The following is a 15,216-nucleotide window of genomic DNA, read 5'->3' as shown; positions in this document are numbered from 1 at the left end:
GAACTTAATGCAACTGAATTCTACATTTAAAAATGGCTAAAATGGTAAATTTTGTTAACTATATTTTACCATAATTAAAAAATGAAAAAAAGATTCCTGTGAGGAACAACATTCTGGTTCATCATTTTGTCTCTGTGTTCTTTTTTCTCCCCACTCTTTGAAAACACGGTGAATTGTATTTATTTCATCACGGCATTGCCTCCCCTAGGAGAATACACAGAGATGGAGGATTACTGACTGTTGACAGAGCAAGAACAGGGCCACCACTTGGCCTTAAAAGTACCATTTGACGGAATCTCTCTCTGGGTCATTAGAATAAGTCTGAGATGCATCAGAAAGTTATTTATTTATTTGTAATTTTATTGAAGTATAGTTGATTTATAATGTTGTATTAGTTTCTGATGTATAGCAAAGTGATTCAGTTACACGCACACACATATATTATACATATTCTTTTTCATATTCTTTTCCATACGGTTTATTATAGGATATTGAATATAGCCCCCTGTGCTGCACAGTAGGGCCTTGTCATTTATCCATCCTATGTAATAGTTTGCATCTGCTAATCCCAAACTCCCACTCCATCCCGCCTCTACTCCCCCTTTAGCAACCACAAGTCTGTTGTCTCTGTCTGTGAGTCTGTTTCTGTTTTGTAGATAAGTTAATTTGTGTCATATTTTAGATTCCACATATAAGCGATATCATAGCTTTGTCTTTCTCTTTCTGACTTACTTCACTTAGTATGATCATCTCTGGGTCCATCCATGTTGCTGCAGATGGCATTATTTCATTCTTTTTTATGGCTGAGTAGCAGTCCATCGTGTGTGTGTATATATATACCACATCTTCTTTATCCATTCATCTGTCGATGGGCATTTAGGTTGCTTCCATGTCTTGGCTATTGTGAATAGTGTTGCTGTGAACATCGGGGTGCATGTATCTGAAAAAGATAGATTTTGGGGTTTCTTTTTTTTTGTATTGTGGTACGTGGGCCTCTCACTGTTGTGGCCTCTCCCGTTGCGGAGTGCAGGCTCCGGACACGCAGGCTCAGCGGCCATGGCTCACGGGTCCAGCCGCTCCGCGGCATGTGGGATCTTCCTGGACTGGGGCACGAACCTGTGTCCCCTGCATCGGCAGGCGGACTCTCAACCACTGCGCCACCAGGGAAGCCCCAGAACAACAGCATCTCTTGATGTCACCCATCATTTTCCTGATTTTTAAATGTAGCAATTCCTGGAAATGTACCCAATTTACTCTATTTTGCCTGTCTTCATTAACTGTCTCAGGAGAGCAGGAGTTGACAACCATATACTTTTCTCCATCAGTTATCTGCTTATTTTTACCAAGGAAGAAACACCCATAGGCTGCTATTGCTTAGGAGAATGGTGCCTTTCCTACACCCAGCCACATACCCTATGGCTGCCTATGGGCTACAGGTACCACTGCAGGCATGTGAAACCTGGGGCCACTCCTCCAAAGTGGGGTGAAGACAGATGCTGGAATTTTTCAGACTTTGAACCACAGATATAACTTGGTCATAACTCTCTCTCATCATTGCTAGAGAGTTAGCAGAGCCCTGAAACCACTTGCCGTGTCAGCTAGCACTTAAGCAAGCAAACGGGTTCAGTGACCTTCAAATATTACTGAGATCTTCTTGTTCTAGGCATGAAGTGTCTTGAATAATTCTTTCAAAACATTAAGAACTCCCATTGTTCAATTGTACATGAAGCAGCAAGTGCTTCTCTTTGCATCCAGTGTGCTCTTATGCTCTCAGACGTTCTCAAAGACACTAAAACTAATTGCTGTCATTCCTACGAGTATATTTCTAGCTTTAACCAGAAAAACAGCATCTCTTTTTTTTTTTTTTTTTTTGCAGTATGTGGGCCTCTCACTGTTGTGGCCTCTCCCGTTGCGGAGCACAGGCTCCGGACACGCAGGCTCAGTGGCCATGGCTCATGGGCCCAGCCATGCCGCGGCATGTGGGATCCTCCCGGACCGGGGCACGAACCCGTGTCCCCTGCATCAGCAGGCGGACTCTCAACCAGCGCGCCACCAGGGAAGCCCCAGAACAACAGCATCTCTTGATGTCACCCATCATTTTCCTGAAAGATTGTTAGGTACAATAGGCTTCACAAACAGGGGCTTTTCTAATTCAGGAAAGAGCCTGTTACCCCCATAAAGATAGACCTGTCTCCTAGAAGTACCTCTGGTTATGAGGCCAAGGTTAAGGAGATGAGCATTGACACAGCAGGGTGTGGCAAGGAGACGGTGCAGGATATATTTCTGGAAATGTTCTATCTTAGTTTTCTCCCTTTTTGGTCTTGTGATTGGCTGTGGGTTTCTGCTTTGTAGTAAACACAAGAGCCTTGATTGCTTTCTAAAAGTCAGCCCTGTTACCAAACCTCTCCATTTACTTGAGTTGCAGTTGGTTTCACATTTCTTGGCAAATGGTCCAATGGCTTTTATGTCAGCCTCAAGTTCCTTCAGCTCACAGCCTTGTGTCTTCGAGGTGGAACTCAGGAAACCCTCCTCTTCGCCGGAGACCAGGTCGACCTCGTTCATCGCTCTGCCTCCAGTATCTACAGAGCCTGATGTACTCTGTTTGTTCAGTGCACGAACGAGAAGGGACCAAGAGTGTCCCCCAACCAACGTCTGGAGAAATCCCATGTTCTGCCTCAAGGGCCAACTACCCCTGTGGTTTTGAACTGAGTTCTGGCAGTTCCTGTCTTTGCTCTCTCTGTGGGTTTTCATGCTGCTCTCTAATGGCTAACGTGTTCAGCTTCTCAGTTATCAATACCAGGGGATGACACCTCTTGCCTGAGCCGATGCTTATAAAGTAGCCTCTACTCACTGTGTGTTATCATTTTGGCTTTTCAATTTGTGTATCAAATGAGTTCTCAGGGCTAGAATACCACCCCCAAGGATGAGTCAGTGTTGGAAGGAGCAGTTAAAATGTGCTCTCTTGGGACTTCGCTGGTGGTGCAGTGGTTAAGAAGCCACCTGCCAATGCAGGGGACATGGGTTCGAGCCATGGTCCGGGAAGATCCCACATGCCGCAGAGCAGCTGAGCCCGTGCTCCGCAACAAGAGAAGCCACCGCAATGAGAAGCCCACATACTGCAACAAAGAGCAGCCCCCGCTCGCCGCAACTAGAGAAAGCCCATGTGCAGCAATGAAGACCCAATGCAGCCAAAAGTAAAATAAATAAATAAACTTATTTTTTTTAAATGTGCACTCATACTTTTCATATACTGTACCCTCCTGTACTCGGTCAAGTGGATTATGCTGCTGGACGGCTGAGTGTACTAGAAACAATTTGCGGTTTTGTACAGTCACAGGCATAGAGTTCTGCTTGCACCAGCACGAAGCATACCCTGAGCCCTTCCCTTGGCATTGAGTTGCTCTATTTCTATTCAGTTTAGTCCAAAACTTAGAATGGGTTAAGCACCAGCCTACAATGCTGTTTATATTAGTTTGTCACAGAAGGTGGATTTTTGAATTAAATGTCCAATAACCCAGCTCCTTCTTAAATCTTTTTATCAGCTTTTTCATTCCTGCGCCCTGGTATTATGACACAGTATTACGTAATAAACAAGGCACCTCTGATAGCTGCTTATAAAGATCCGGGAGAAAAGATAAATATGTGATGAAGCACTGATATCCTGAAATATGAGCTGCAGGTTTGTATTTTCTTTGTGGGATCGGATATTGGTTTTCGTGCTTTATTGACCTGGCAGGGAGACAGCTGACGAAACACCAAGGAACTTTACACCTTTTTTTTTTTTTTTAAACCTCACTTGTCTACATGGAGAAATCTGGACATTTGAATCGCAGAGCCAGAAAGACTGATGGGGCTAGCCAGTCATGTCTTTGCAGAACCCAAATCAGATCCAGCCCATGGAGGTAAAAATACACACCATACCTTCCCAACGGAATAAAGGAAATGGAATTGGGCTTGTTGTAGAGTTGCTCCCAGGCAAATGGAGGAGCTGGGCTGTGAACTGTGACAGTCCTGTTCAATAAGGAGCTGGGGTTCTCAGTGACCCTAGTTAAGGTTGGCGGGATCAGAATGCACTTGTATTCGGTTAATCACTCTTTCCCTTCGGTCAGGGTGTGTGTCTGTAACACTGTCACAGTCAGCACCATGTTGCTTGGGAACATCAGCAACAGGAATCCTCCAGATTGCTAACGTCAAAGACATTTAAGTTTAGGGCAGAGCGCGCCAGGCATCTCCCCCGGCATGGCAGGAGTCGGGCGTCTCATGCAACATTGTCTCTGGGGGAAGTCATTTTATAGTTCTGTCCCCTTGGCTCAGCACCTACAAATAAGCTTCCAAACCAAAGATCCATCAAATATAGAAGTCGCTGTCCTAAAAAAAGCTTTTTCATAATCATAAAAATAGAATCACTGATAGATGGCCACCTTGAGGCGTGAAGTAAGTAAGCGACAGGGGAGAATGACGTGTTCCGGGTTTTTTAAAGAATTGTGATGAAATATACATCACAAAAAGTTTACCATTCTAAGCATTTTTAAGTGTACAGTTCAGTGGCGCTGAGTGCATTCACATTGTTATGCAAACATCAACACCATCCATCCATCCCCAGGACTTTTTCATCATCCCACACAGAAACTCTCTCCTATTAAGCGTTAACTCCCCACCCCTGCTGGCAACAACCATTCTACTTTCTGTCTCTGTGAATTTGACTGCCCTAGGGACGTCATATAAGTGGATGTTCCCAAGTTTTTTTATAACGTTTTGGGAAGTGTTTGATCTGACTACCATCTAATACAGTTTTTGCAGAAGGAAATGATGGTCTTGGGCTGATGGTCAGGTTTTCCCCGATTTTTGCATTGTAGGGGTGTGTATGGCAGATGCCTTGTTCTCTTAGCCTGTATAGAACCGTAGCAAGGGACTTCCCTGGTGGCGCAGTGGTTAAGAATCCACCTGCCAATGCAGGGGACACAGGTTCGAGCCCTGATCCGGGAAGATCCCACATGCCATGGAACAGCTAAGCCCGTGCGCCACCACTACTGAGCCTGCGCTCTAGAGCCCATGAGCCACAACTACTGAAGCCTGCACGCCTAGAGCCCGTGCTCCGCAACAAGAGAAGCCACCGCAATGAGAAGCGCATGCACTGCAACAAAGAGTAGCCCCCACTCGCTGCAACTAGAGGGAGCCCACGCACAGCAACGAAGACCCAATGCAGCCAAAAATAAATAAATAAGACTTGACCTTTTAAAAAAAGAATGGTAGCGAAATGGAAACAAATGAAACAGATCTTCACCTCCCAGTCAGATGTGTTGCCAAACAGAAGGAGCCATTGCTACAGCGTACAGTTTGACATTTTATAAAGTATATTAACTTGTAAGTTTTTTTCACACTTGATTCTCACCATGTCCCATGAGGTGTTTTCTTAGTCCCTTTTTGTTTTTTTTTTTTTTGGTACGCAGGCCTCTCACTGTTGTGGCCTCTCCCGTTGCGGAGCACAGGGTCTGGACGTGCAGGCTCAGCGGCCATGGCTCACGGGCCCAGCCGCTCTGCAACATGTGGGATCTTCCCGGACTGGGGCACGAACCCGTGTCCCCTGCATCGGCAGGCAGACTCTCAACCACTGTGCCACTTGGGAAGCCCCTTAGTCCCATGATAAGAAACCATGGCTCAGTTAAGCCAATTGTCTAAGGTTACAAAACTCATCAAAGGCAGAATCAGGACTTTGGCTGCAGGTTTTCCATTTTAAAACTGCAGTGCTTTCCACCAAAGCACACAGTGAACAATTATCACCTCTCTGGAGGTCCAGGTAATGCCAGTCCTCAGAAAGGGAGAGCTTCTCCAAATGTATCCTTTATTACCAGTGCCCTACCTCACTAGCTTGGAAACACATGGAAACCCTTGACCTGACCAGCCAGCCTCTGAAGTCTTGGTATGGATTGATGGCCTGACTCTCCATCCCTGATGGTCAAGTTTAGGGCTTAGACCAGCACCATCCAATAGAAATATGTGAGCCACAAATGCAAACCACATATGTAAAGAAACAGGTGAAGTTATTTTTAAGAATATATTTTAGTTAACCCTGTATCTCTAAAATACTATCATTTCCATATGCAATCAATTTAAAAATTATTAATGAGCTTTACTTTTTTTGTTGTTGTTACTAAGTTTTTTGCTGTTGTTACTAAGTGTGTGTTTTACACTTATAAGCAATCTCAAGCCAGATGCTAAAATTTCATGAGAGGTACCTGAAGTGAATTGAGATTTCATAAAAATTTTCAGTTTAAACAGTAGATTTATGTCTACTGAATGGTGTGTCTCACACATATGTAAAAGTTTTCTTATAGCTGAATCGAGTATCAGTTTTTTGGGTTTTTTTTTTTGTGTTACGTGGGCCTCTCACTGCTGTGGCCTCTCCCGTTGCGGAGCACATGCTCCGGACGTGCAGGCTCAGCGGCCATGGCTCACGGGCCCAGCCGCTCCGCAGCCTGTGGGATCTTCCCGGACCGGGGCATGAACCTGTGTCCCCTGCATCGGCAGGCAGACTCTCAACCACTGCGCCACCAGGGAAGCCCGAGTATCAGTTTTAAAGTTTAAGTTAATTAAAAGGAAAGAAAATTTTAAATTCAGTCCCTCCATCACACAGGCCCCATTTCCAATGCTCATAAGCTACATATGGTGAGTGGCCACCATCCCGGACAGCACTGGTTAGTGCTGGACCCAGTAGCACTGCACTAGACAGGGGTCAGCAACCTTCTTCTGTAAAAGACCAGATAGTAAATATTTTCAGCTCTTTGAACCACATGGTGTCTGCCGTGGTATCATGAGAGCAGTCACAGAATGAATGAGTACGGCTGTGTTCCAATAAAACTTTATTTTAAAAACACAGGCACCAGGCCACATAGTTTGCCGACTGCTGGACCAGAGCATTTGTCCCACTGCCTCAGCTGTGCTGTGACATTCTAGAAAACAGCTGGCTCTAGCCTCTAGTTTTCTGATATGAGGTTGTTAAAATCTGGCCTCATCACATCCCCTTCCCTGAGTGGAATTACAATTTTGGCACCACTTGGTGTGAAGACTGCAATGCACTGGAGTCCTGGGTGATGTTTTATCTTTCAGGCACTCTCTTCAGGGGGCTCCTTGGGCATCGTGAGGCAATTGCTCCACTGTGCTTTGAGGTCCATGTATTGAGAGTAGAGAAGACTGGGGGAAAAAAGCCAAGAAAAGCATTAAGGGTGATGTGAATAATGTGGGAAACTCCCAGGAATGCCACCTTGTATCACCCTCTGCTCTTTCCTCTCTCCGCACAGCCAGAGTGAGAGAGGCAGGAATCACGCACATTTCAAAGATGGAAACATACATGATATCAGGTTAAGTCAGAGGGACAGGTATTTCTCCATGGTTGTCATATTGTGTGGTATCCGTCTGTTTTGATGGTAGAAGTGGAAATAGTTGTAAATTCTGATTCCCGATCTGGGGGCTTGATGACCTGAGTTATAACATCAGGGAATAACTCCATCCAGGCTGAGTGATGTTTATTGCAAAACAGTGGTTCCCACCTTTCACATCAGATGTTTGAAAACGGTATTGGGACTGATGAAGGACGAGAAAGGGGGCAGGAAGGGAGGGATTGGAAGAAAGATGACACCCCCTTGGTTCTTTATGGAGGGGAATATGGGAGCCTGGCCTTGCAGAGATCTCTGAAGCTCAGCAATTGGGGGAAGGGGCAGTTAAGTGAAAGCTTAGGGTTCTACTGAACCTAAAACTTTGGGTCCAGTACTTCTAACGGCAAGGATGCTATTTAGGTGTTGGTGATGGTCAGTTAATAATCCCTTACCATAATCAGGAGTTTTGACTTGGGGTCACCTTTTCTAAAAATCAAGGTTTGAGGTGAACTGTATTAAGTACCTTGTTCGTGCCCAGTCACAGAGTTTGCAAAAGTACAAAGTGATGAAACCCCTTGGCTTTTCCAGGCATGTTATGCAACTCTGCCTTCCCTCGAGTTCTGCAGCTTTATCAAACATGCAACGCTGCATGCAAATGGGAAAGATCTGCATCCCCATGATTTTTTTTTTTTTTACTACAGAGAGAATTATTTGGGGTAGCTGTTCTGATGATGGCTCTCATGGAGGCTCAGCCCTGCAGCGCAGAGCTGTCTCTAATCCTGATTGCCTGTAATGATGATTACCCCAAACTCTGGAATTATAACAGTAGATTTTACAAAGTTAGAGCAAAATTGCTCCTCCATTCCATATGTGCGCACAGTTTAAAGAACTTTGATCTTTCAAATGATATCAGACTTTTGTTCTTCATCTTCTGAAATAGCAAAGTTCAAAGGCAGTGGCTCTGAACCATCCCTTTTTGTTCATCATAATGAGATCTAGGTTTGTTAAAGCAGTTCACCTGTTAGAGAAATAAGGGCTGAAGCTGAGTGGAGAATAAAGAGTACAGACCTATGGTCTTCAAACCCCAGCTCTGCCACCTAGAAGCCACGTGGCAGGAGGAAGTCTCTAGCCTCTCGGAGACTCAGCTTCCTCATCTGTAAATATGTACCTGTCTGAATCATTGTACCTGTCTGAATCACTGAATCTTAGAAATGAATATAAAGCACCTAATTAGTGTCTCACACTGATAGGCAATCAGTTAAGCTTTACTCTATCACCACCACAATCATCATTATCAATTCTGTTATCGATTCTCTCGCTTCAATGTCTTCAGAATCCTTCTGAGTCTATGGATTTCGCAGCCTTCATTTCACATACAAGTTTGTTTGGAGTTGATGATCTGTGATGTAGTATTCTCACTAAATTAGTGATAGAGCTTTGCAAGAATTCAGTGTTAAAAGAGGAAAGAAGAAACAGGCCCCCTAAAGATGGAAACTTTTGGTCTTGGCACCGTCTGGTACTGAGCAAGTACTAATGAAGGCCTTCCCCACTCTCTGCTGCAGTGGTTCTCAGCTTTTAGCGTGTATTTGGATAAGATCCCCAACTTCCCTCTACCTCAGAGTGTGAATGTAAAAGGGCTGGAATGGCCCAGGATTCAGCCATTTTTTTTAGGAGTATCTCTGGTGATTTTGAGACATGGTTGAAGGACTCTCTGTCCTGCCCTGTCCGCTCTAATTGAGAAACTTCTGGATGCATGTGTCTTTGAGTCAGTTTGTGGTTTAAAACCTCTGCTTCTGGATGGCCCAGCTCAGATGGCCACAACCCAGAGAACAGGCCTGATTTGCTTGAGCGTGAATAAAGTGACAGCTGCAGGGCCCTTGACCACCTCAGTGTCTGGGCTTGAGTGTCCCGACACCCCCGACAATGTCACCCACGTTACTGCATCCAGCGTCTGTCAGTCGCCCACAGACTGACGCTATCTTAGTGAGCTAATGCTGGTGTCTGCCCTGCAGTGGCTCTTGCAGGAGCCACCAGAATGATCAATGAGGCTGGGCAGCCAGGCCCTCCTCTGGCTGCCTCGGCCCTTTCCTTTCAATAGGGCAGGAAGCAATAGAGCTGAGCGCAGCCAGGCTGACTCGCGTCTGGCTAATGGCTTTTCTGTGTCATGCGTCGCCCTTGGTCCCGTACATTTTCATGCGTGAGTGAGTTGGAGCTCCTGGAGATGGTCCAGGGATAGGCATCCCTTCTGTCAAGTCCCTCCACCCCCGACTAAAGCCCTTGACAGCATTTTGGCTTAGGGGTATCTGCTTCAGAAGTGGGGTCAACACTTTTTTTTTTTTAATTGAGGTTTTCAACTAAAGAAAAATGCACAACCTAAAAGATGCAAGTTAAGTTGTATTTGGGGAGCTTACTGAGTCCTAGAGCTCTGAGAAACTGCTCCAAAGAGGTAAAGGAGGAGCCAGAACATATAGGAGTTTTTTTTGTTTTTCTTTATAAATTTATTTATTTTTATTTATTTATTATTTTTGGCTGTGTAGGGTCTTCGTTGCTGCGCGTGGGCTTTCTCTAGTTGCAGTGAGTGGGGGCTCCTCTTCGTTGCAGTGCGTGGGCTTCTCACTGCGGTGGCTTCTCTTGCTGCTGAGCACAGGCTTTAGAGCACGTGAGCTTCAGTAGATGTGACGCATGGGCTCAGTAGTTGTGGCGCACGGGCTTAGTTGCTCCGCGGCATGTGGGATCTTTCTGGACCAGGGCTCGAACCCGTGTCCCCTGCATTGGCAGGCGGGTTCTTAACCACTGTGCCACCAGGGAAGGCCTGGAGTTTTTTTTATGTGTGGGAAGATGCAAGAATCTGGGCTCATTGAAATGATTCCTTAGATATACATCTTAACTATCTAGGGCCAGTATCCAAAGCACAGAATGTTACGTTTTTTTCTCCATCCTGAATTCCCCTCAGGGCACGCCATTGGGGCTGGGGGTGGGGGGCATTGTGTGGCTACAGTGGCTAATGGCTTGATGACCAGCAAACATTCATTGTTTACTGGAATGGCAGCAGCATTCCCTTTCCACCAGGTGGAAATCACATAACACAAAATTAACCATTTTAAAGTCAATTCAGCAGCATCTAGTACATTCACAATATTGTGCAACCACCACCTCTATCCAGATCCAGAACACTTTCATCACCCCAGAAGGAAGCCCCGTACCCATTGTATGGGTTTGCTCGGGCTGCCATAGCAAAGCGCCACAGAATGGGTGGCTTAACCAACCAGAGTTGTAAGGGCTCACAGTTGTGAATGGTGGAAGTCAAAGATCAAGTGTCAGCAGGCAGGGCTGGTTCCTTCTGAAGGCTGGGAGGGAAGGATCTGTTCCAGGTCAGTCCTTGGCTGGTAGATGGCCATCTTCGTGCATCGCTTCATCTCGTATTCTTCCTGTGAGTGTCTCTATGTCCAACTTGCCCCTTTGTGTAAGGAAAACAGTCCTATTGGACTAGTGCCCATCCTAATGACCTCATTTTAATTTGATTACCTCTGTAAGGGCCCTATCTCCAAATAAGGTCACATTCTGAGGTACTGGGACTTCAACATATGAATTTTGGGAAAACACAATTCAACTGGTAACACACATTAAGCAGTATCAGTATCAATACTTCCTTCCTTTTTATGGCACAGTAATATTCCACTGTAAGTAAACAAGTATTTTTTTGAACTCCAAGTACAAAGCAACTGCCAGTGAAATCTCCACCCCCTGGGCAGCTGGACATGCTGTTCCAGGCTTGTGTGCCCATCCGTATAAGGTAGAGTGTTGATCTCACGTATCTCCAATCTGTAAACTTTTTCTCACTGTCTTCCTCCTTGAAACAGTATTAGTCAGTCTTTATGAGCAAAGGAAAGAGGGGAAGCCAAGGCAAGTTTCTAATCCCAAAATTTGTTTAAAAATAAATTTTATCTTTGATTTTCCTCTCTCCTCTCCCTGCTCTTATCCTCAGCACACACACACAGTTACATTAAAAGCATTTTAAATGCAGACCCTTCTGGGGAAGAGGCGTGGCACAGACAGGAAGCACTGCCCTTTGAGAAGAGCCAGAAAGCTGCTGTTCCCATTGTCATGGTTACTGGGCCTGGTCCCTCAGGCTGGCCTCACGCCAGAGCCTCTCCCATTCTCTTCACACTCCCCTCCCGGCACCTGCCTCAGAATGGAAGAGGGACCTTTGGACGTGTGTGTCCTCTCAGCTTTGGAACTGACTGCACTGTTGACTTGTACATTATACATGCCCCCTTAATTTAAAATCTATTTCTCTCTCTTATGCACATAGACAGGGGACCTACATATCTGCTGGCCTGGGCTCTTTGGGAATAACCCGGAGCCGTCATTAGCCTGCTGCAGACTCAGGCCCCTTCCCCCCATCTCTCGGGCCTTGATGATGCTGCCACTGTGTGTTGTTTCACACCGAATCTGTGGAAGGACCACAGCAGCGTCTCATCGCCCTGCCTGCTGATTCTGAGCAGACTTCCTCGGTGCAAAAGTCATTTGACTCCCTCCTTCCTCTCTCTCTTCTTTTCCCCTCCGTCAAATTAGTTTTGTCACTTTGGAAGTTCACTGGGTGAAGAGATGCCTGCTGGCCCCAGGGTTTTCAGAGAGGCAAGAAAGAGAATGGAACAGCTCAGAGATACAGGCAGCACGGAAAGTGTTCACATTACATGTTATTCCATTTTATCATTTTCATGTAAGCACATGTAACTTCTGGCATCTCAGCCTGGAAGGCCCTGCACTAAGGCCCCAGGACTTAAAGATACTGTAGATTTTCCTCCTTGTGGACCAGCCTAAAGGTGGGTCCACAGTTTCCACTCATAGTGGGGCCTGGGCATCTGGAGGGTTTTTTTTTTTTTTTTTTTTTTAAAGCTTCCAGGTGACTCTAACGTCCAGCCACCTTTGAGAACCACCATTCTATGGGACAGAGGCCTCCAGGAGAGTTGAACACTTTGAGAGAGGCGATGGAAGAGACAGGTGACATCTAATCCTCTTGTGCCCAGCAATGCAGTTAATCAGGCAGAAAGAAGGCACAGAAATCACAAACCTTAGCCTGTCTGAGCCTGTCTTGAGCCAAGCAGAATAGGACTTCAGCGCCACTTAACCCTGTAGGGCCAGAGTGGAAAAGGAGACTCCGGCGTGCCCACCTCCCGGCCACTACCCATGGGTTGGTTGATCGGCTGCCAAACTTTGAAGGCCATCGGCCACACCGGCAAGCATCTGCCAAGGTGATGCAAAGTGTTCACAGGAACGGGCCGTTTCTGCTTTCTACTCACAGCTCGTTCTCCACCTTCTTCCTAAGGAAGAGTAACATCAGGCCCACGTGCCTGCTTTCTTTTCTCAACAGAAAGCGCTGATGCTCTGAGTTGCTTGCGGCGCAGCAGCGGTGGTGGTGCGGGGGCAGTTTTCGGAGGTGAGCGATGGGTCTGACCCCTCTGTGTCTGTGTGTTTTGTAGTACAAAATCGGACAGCTGTACATGATCAGCAAGCACAGCCACGAACAGAGCGACCGAGGAGAAGGAGTGGAGGTCGTCCAGAACGAGCCCTTCGAGGACCCTCACCATGGGAACGGGCAGTTCACGGAGAAACGCGTGTATCTCAACAGGTAAGTCCTGGCAGCCGGTGCTCTGCCTCCGGGCGCCCACCCTGCCCAGGGGCTCCCACCCAGCCCCACTGCAAGACTGAGGTAGAGGGCTTACCTGGTGGCGCAGTGGTTGAGAGTCCGCCTGCCGATGCAGGGGACACGGGTTCGTGCCCCAGTCCAGGAAGGTCCCACATGCCGCAGAGCGGCTGGGCCCGTGAGCCATGGCCTCTGGGCCTGCGCGTCCGGAGCCTGTGCTCCACAACGGGAGAGGCCCGCGTATAGCAAAAAAAAAAAAAAAAAAAGACTGAGGTAGAGGCTGTGACTGTCTGGGATAAAAAGGTGACTTGGAAAGTCTTTACATCCGCCCTCCAAAACTGCCAGTCTAGTTGCTGCCAAAAACAGAAACCCCTGCATTCTGCAAAATAGTCCTCAAGTGCGTTTTCGTCAGGAGGAGCTTTCCTCTTACCTCTCCCAACCCTTCCACGACATGTTAAAGATGAAATCTGATCTTAAGAATTAAAGGACTTTGTCTTCACCCTTGGTCCCGGGTTAGCAGAAGGAAAGAGGCAGCTTTGCCTGTAAGTTGTACAAAAGTAGGTGCTGAATGTGGCCGTGTGCTGTTGGGGTCTTGACTCAGTAAGATTTCCACTTCCTGCCGAGTGACCACTCGGGTGTCCGCAAAGGGAGATGACAAAACCACTGGTCACCTGTGACCAAAGTGATATGGAGTACTCGGGTGGTTTCTGTCTCTCAAGTAGACCCATCCTTCCCAAGGTAGAGGTTGTCATCTCTCCTCTGAAAGGGTAAAGATTCAAGGATCATCAACCAGCGCTGATCAGGACTGCCATTTCTGTTTTGCAAAATACATTCTTTAATCTCTTCTGTTTTTTTATCACTAATGACATAATTGATTGTTGGGGCTTGTCTGATCTTCTCCCGACCTTACACCCCCCTTCCAGGTCATTTTCTTCCTTTCACTTTTCTGGGTCAGAACATTTGTAGTCACGTGCCATATTTTCTCAAAAGTAACTGTCTATGGCAGTGAACCAGCATAATGACCATTGTGGTCATTGCTGTCATCTCCATGAATACTCTTTACCACCATATATGGCCTCTCCTATTGGCCATTTCTCATTCAGAAAGCACTTCCAGCATAGTAGCTGGACTGTGTCCCCAGTTTAAACACTGACACTTGTGAATATTTCTCCATGCTCAGTGCCACGGTCAAGTGTTTCTGAGAGGAGCATATTTGGATTCCCCCATTCTTGTATGGCCTCTACCCTTCAACAGGCCGAAGGGGACTATTTCTTCTTGCTGGGAGGGTTTGTGTTCTGTCACCAGGGTATATGGAAATCTCTCAGGCCAATATCCTGACACTGGGCTGATTAAATCAACACATTTTAATCTTCCCAGGGAAGCCGTACCAGGGAATTCCTGAGTCACAATGAAATGCAAATGAGATTGATCTTGTTCATCTATCAGTAGCTGTGAATTCCCAGGATTTGGAACCAGTGCAGCCTGCAGGCAGCGGTTGATTTGCAGGAGTACCTGAGCTCCAGGTCTAGCCTGAGGATGGCTTCCTTGCAGAGAGAGGTTTCTCAATATGCTGCTTTGGCATTCTTAGTGCAAAGGGTGTAAATCCAATATTGAGCATCGATCACCTCTGTAGAGCAAAGAGAAGTGTGGGGGGGGCGGTGCCAGAAAATAGATACAAACCTACAGAAAATTCCATTTCTCGGCAGACAATTGCATTTTCCAAAGTTATTGCCTGGGGAATGTTCCCTGTGTACCAAATTCAAGAAATTAGAAAACTTTATAACTTTTCCTGAAACAGAACAAGAAGTGTCCAGCTGTCTCTGTCGTGTCTGTTTTCTCTATCAAAATATATGACATTTATTTTAAAGGAGAATACTAAACATTAGTAAGAGGGAAATTTGTTATACATAGAATATCTGGACTTCCAGTAATAATAACTAAAAGGATTGATACGGACCCTCCCCCCACCTCATATGACAGACACAGGATGAAATACAACAATATAAAGCTGATTTCAAAGCAAAGAAAGGGAAATCGTCAGGTACTAGAAATAAAGAGGAAACTAACTGGAGTGGAAAGCAGATGAGTTCATGCTAAGTAAGCTGGGGGGTGTCAGAACTGAGTGTGGGCCCTGACATCTAGGGGCTGTGGATGTCATTCCTATAAGGGGACAGGAAGTGTGGCCTTGGTGCATGT

General features: G+C 46.2%; 1 protein-coding gene across 2 annotated transcripts in view; it reads left to right on the top strand.

The window, feature by feature from the left end:
* PITPNC1 (phosphatidylinositol transfer protein cytoplasmic 1) overlaps nt 1-15,216 on the top strand; it is a 256,124-nt gene that overhangs the window by 117,987 nt on the left and 122,921 nt on the right. For both annotated transcript variants that reach the window (XM_079725319.1, XM_079725320.1), the window contains exon 2: nt 12,857-13,005. In XM_079725319.1, coding sequence (XP_079581445.1) covers nt 12,857-13,005 — 149 coding nt within the window. The remainder of the gene's footprint in view (nt 1-12,856; nt 13,006-15,216) is intronic.

This window comes from Hyperoodon ampullatus, assembly GCF_949752795.1.
Source record: "Hyperoodon ampullatus genome assembly, chromosome: 19".
Classification (NCBI taxonomy): domain Eukaryota; kingdom Metazoa; phylum Chordata; class Mammalia; order Artiodactyla; family Ziphiidae; genus Hyperoodon; species Hyperoodon ampullatus.
The sequence above is the reverse complement of the archived record's forward strand: the minus strand, read 5'-3'. Positions and strand labels throughout refer to the sequence as shown.